The 1,082-nt window shown below is 48.5% G+C and overlaps 1 protein-coding gene across 1 annotated transcript; it reads left to right on the top strand.

Annotated features, from left to right (window-relative positions):
- Positions 1 to 115: 115 nt before the first annotated feature.
- On the top strand, positions 116 to 477 carry PPTG_23114 (hypothetical protein; the record flags this gene model as incomplete). The annotated part of the gene is made up of 2 exons (XM_008908532.1): positions 116 to 243; positions 291 to 477. 2 exons carry the CDS (start codon positions 116 to 118, stop codon positions 475 to 477), a joined length of 315 nt encoding a protein of 104 aa, XP_008906780.1.
- Between the last annotated feature and the right edge of the window lie 605 nt (positions 478 to 1,082).

Raw genomic sequence — 1,082 nt, 5'->3', positions numbered from 1 at the left:
AGACCGCAAGCAGCGCTTGATGTAGAACACGCCTTTGGAGAAAAGCCCGTAGACAGCGACGAAATGCAGCGTTCCCGATGCCCAGCCATCGAACAGGACACCAAATTTCTCGCCCATGTCGACCGCAATTCGCGCCCCTAATATTGCGGTCGACATGGGCGAGAAATTTGGTACCTTGGTGGCCACGTGGCGCATGCAGCGCAGCAGAGCTTTCGATGAGATAGGCATGGTATTAATCAACGAGTGCGTCGGCGGATCGTCAACCTTGCTTAGTGCCTGATTGCGAACAGTCACCCACTCCATCCACTTGAAGATCTCCATCGTCCGCTGATCGGCGAAGCCATGGGATTCGAGTGTATCGTTATTCCGCTGGGTTTCTTCGTAGGTTTCACTGTACCCCTGGTGGCTCGTTCTAAGACGGCTGATAAGGTTGGTGTAGCCTGTTCCAGAGGCTTGCTTGCGGACGTTTCTGCATAGCTTGCAGGAGAACTGACCGACACCGCAGTCGGTGTAGAAGAAGCTTGAATCACTCGAGAGGAGAACATGTGCTTGTATTTGTCAGAATTGAGAACGAGCAGTCATGAGATGATGCAGACCTCGGGTAAGACCTGTGGAGCCAACCATTCGATATAGTCTTGCTCATCAACCAGATTTACTCTTGTCACTTTTTTTCCTTGTGGTAAAAAGTCAATACAATTATTACGGATGATATTGGATATTTTACGGGAACCTGATATTTCCAATAATACGTTATTCCGCAATATAATAACACAATTATTATATTATAGTTATTATATCCGAGCTCTGACGCGACAGTATTCCGATAATTTCGGTTTACGGGATTGTATCCTGTTTGCAACTTAGGCTTCGACGGAGATAGCGCGACGTAATGAGGCCTTAACGGTGTTGTATTTGCAGCTGGTTGAAATCTTGATTTACTCTTTGCCGCTGTCGAGCACCACAGTGAGCCATTCCGGCACCATCGACTCGAGCAGGTATAACTGCTCCTCAATCTTGCCCTTGATCGGAGCTCGCACCGCAAGTCTGCGCACCACTCTGTATCACTAACGCTGACAAGCCTT

Source organism: Phytophthora parasitica (assembly GCF_000247585.1).
Source record: "Phytophthora parasitica INRA-310 unplaced genomic scaffold supercont2.30, whole genome shotgun sequence".
Taxonomy (NCBI): Eukaryota; Oomycota; class Peronosporomycetes; order Peronosporales; family Peronosporaceae; genus Phytophthora; species Phytophthora nicotianae.
This window is presented reverse-complemented; position numbering and strand designations above follow the sequence as displayed.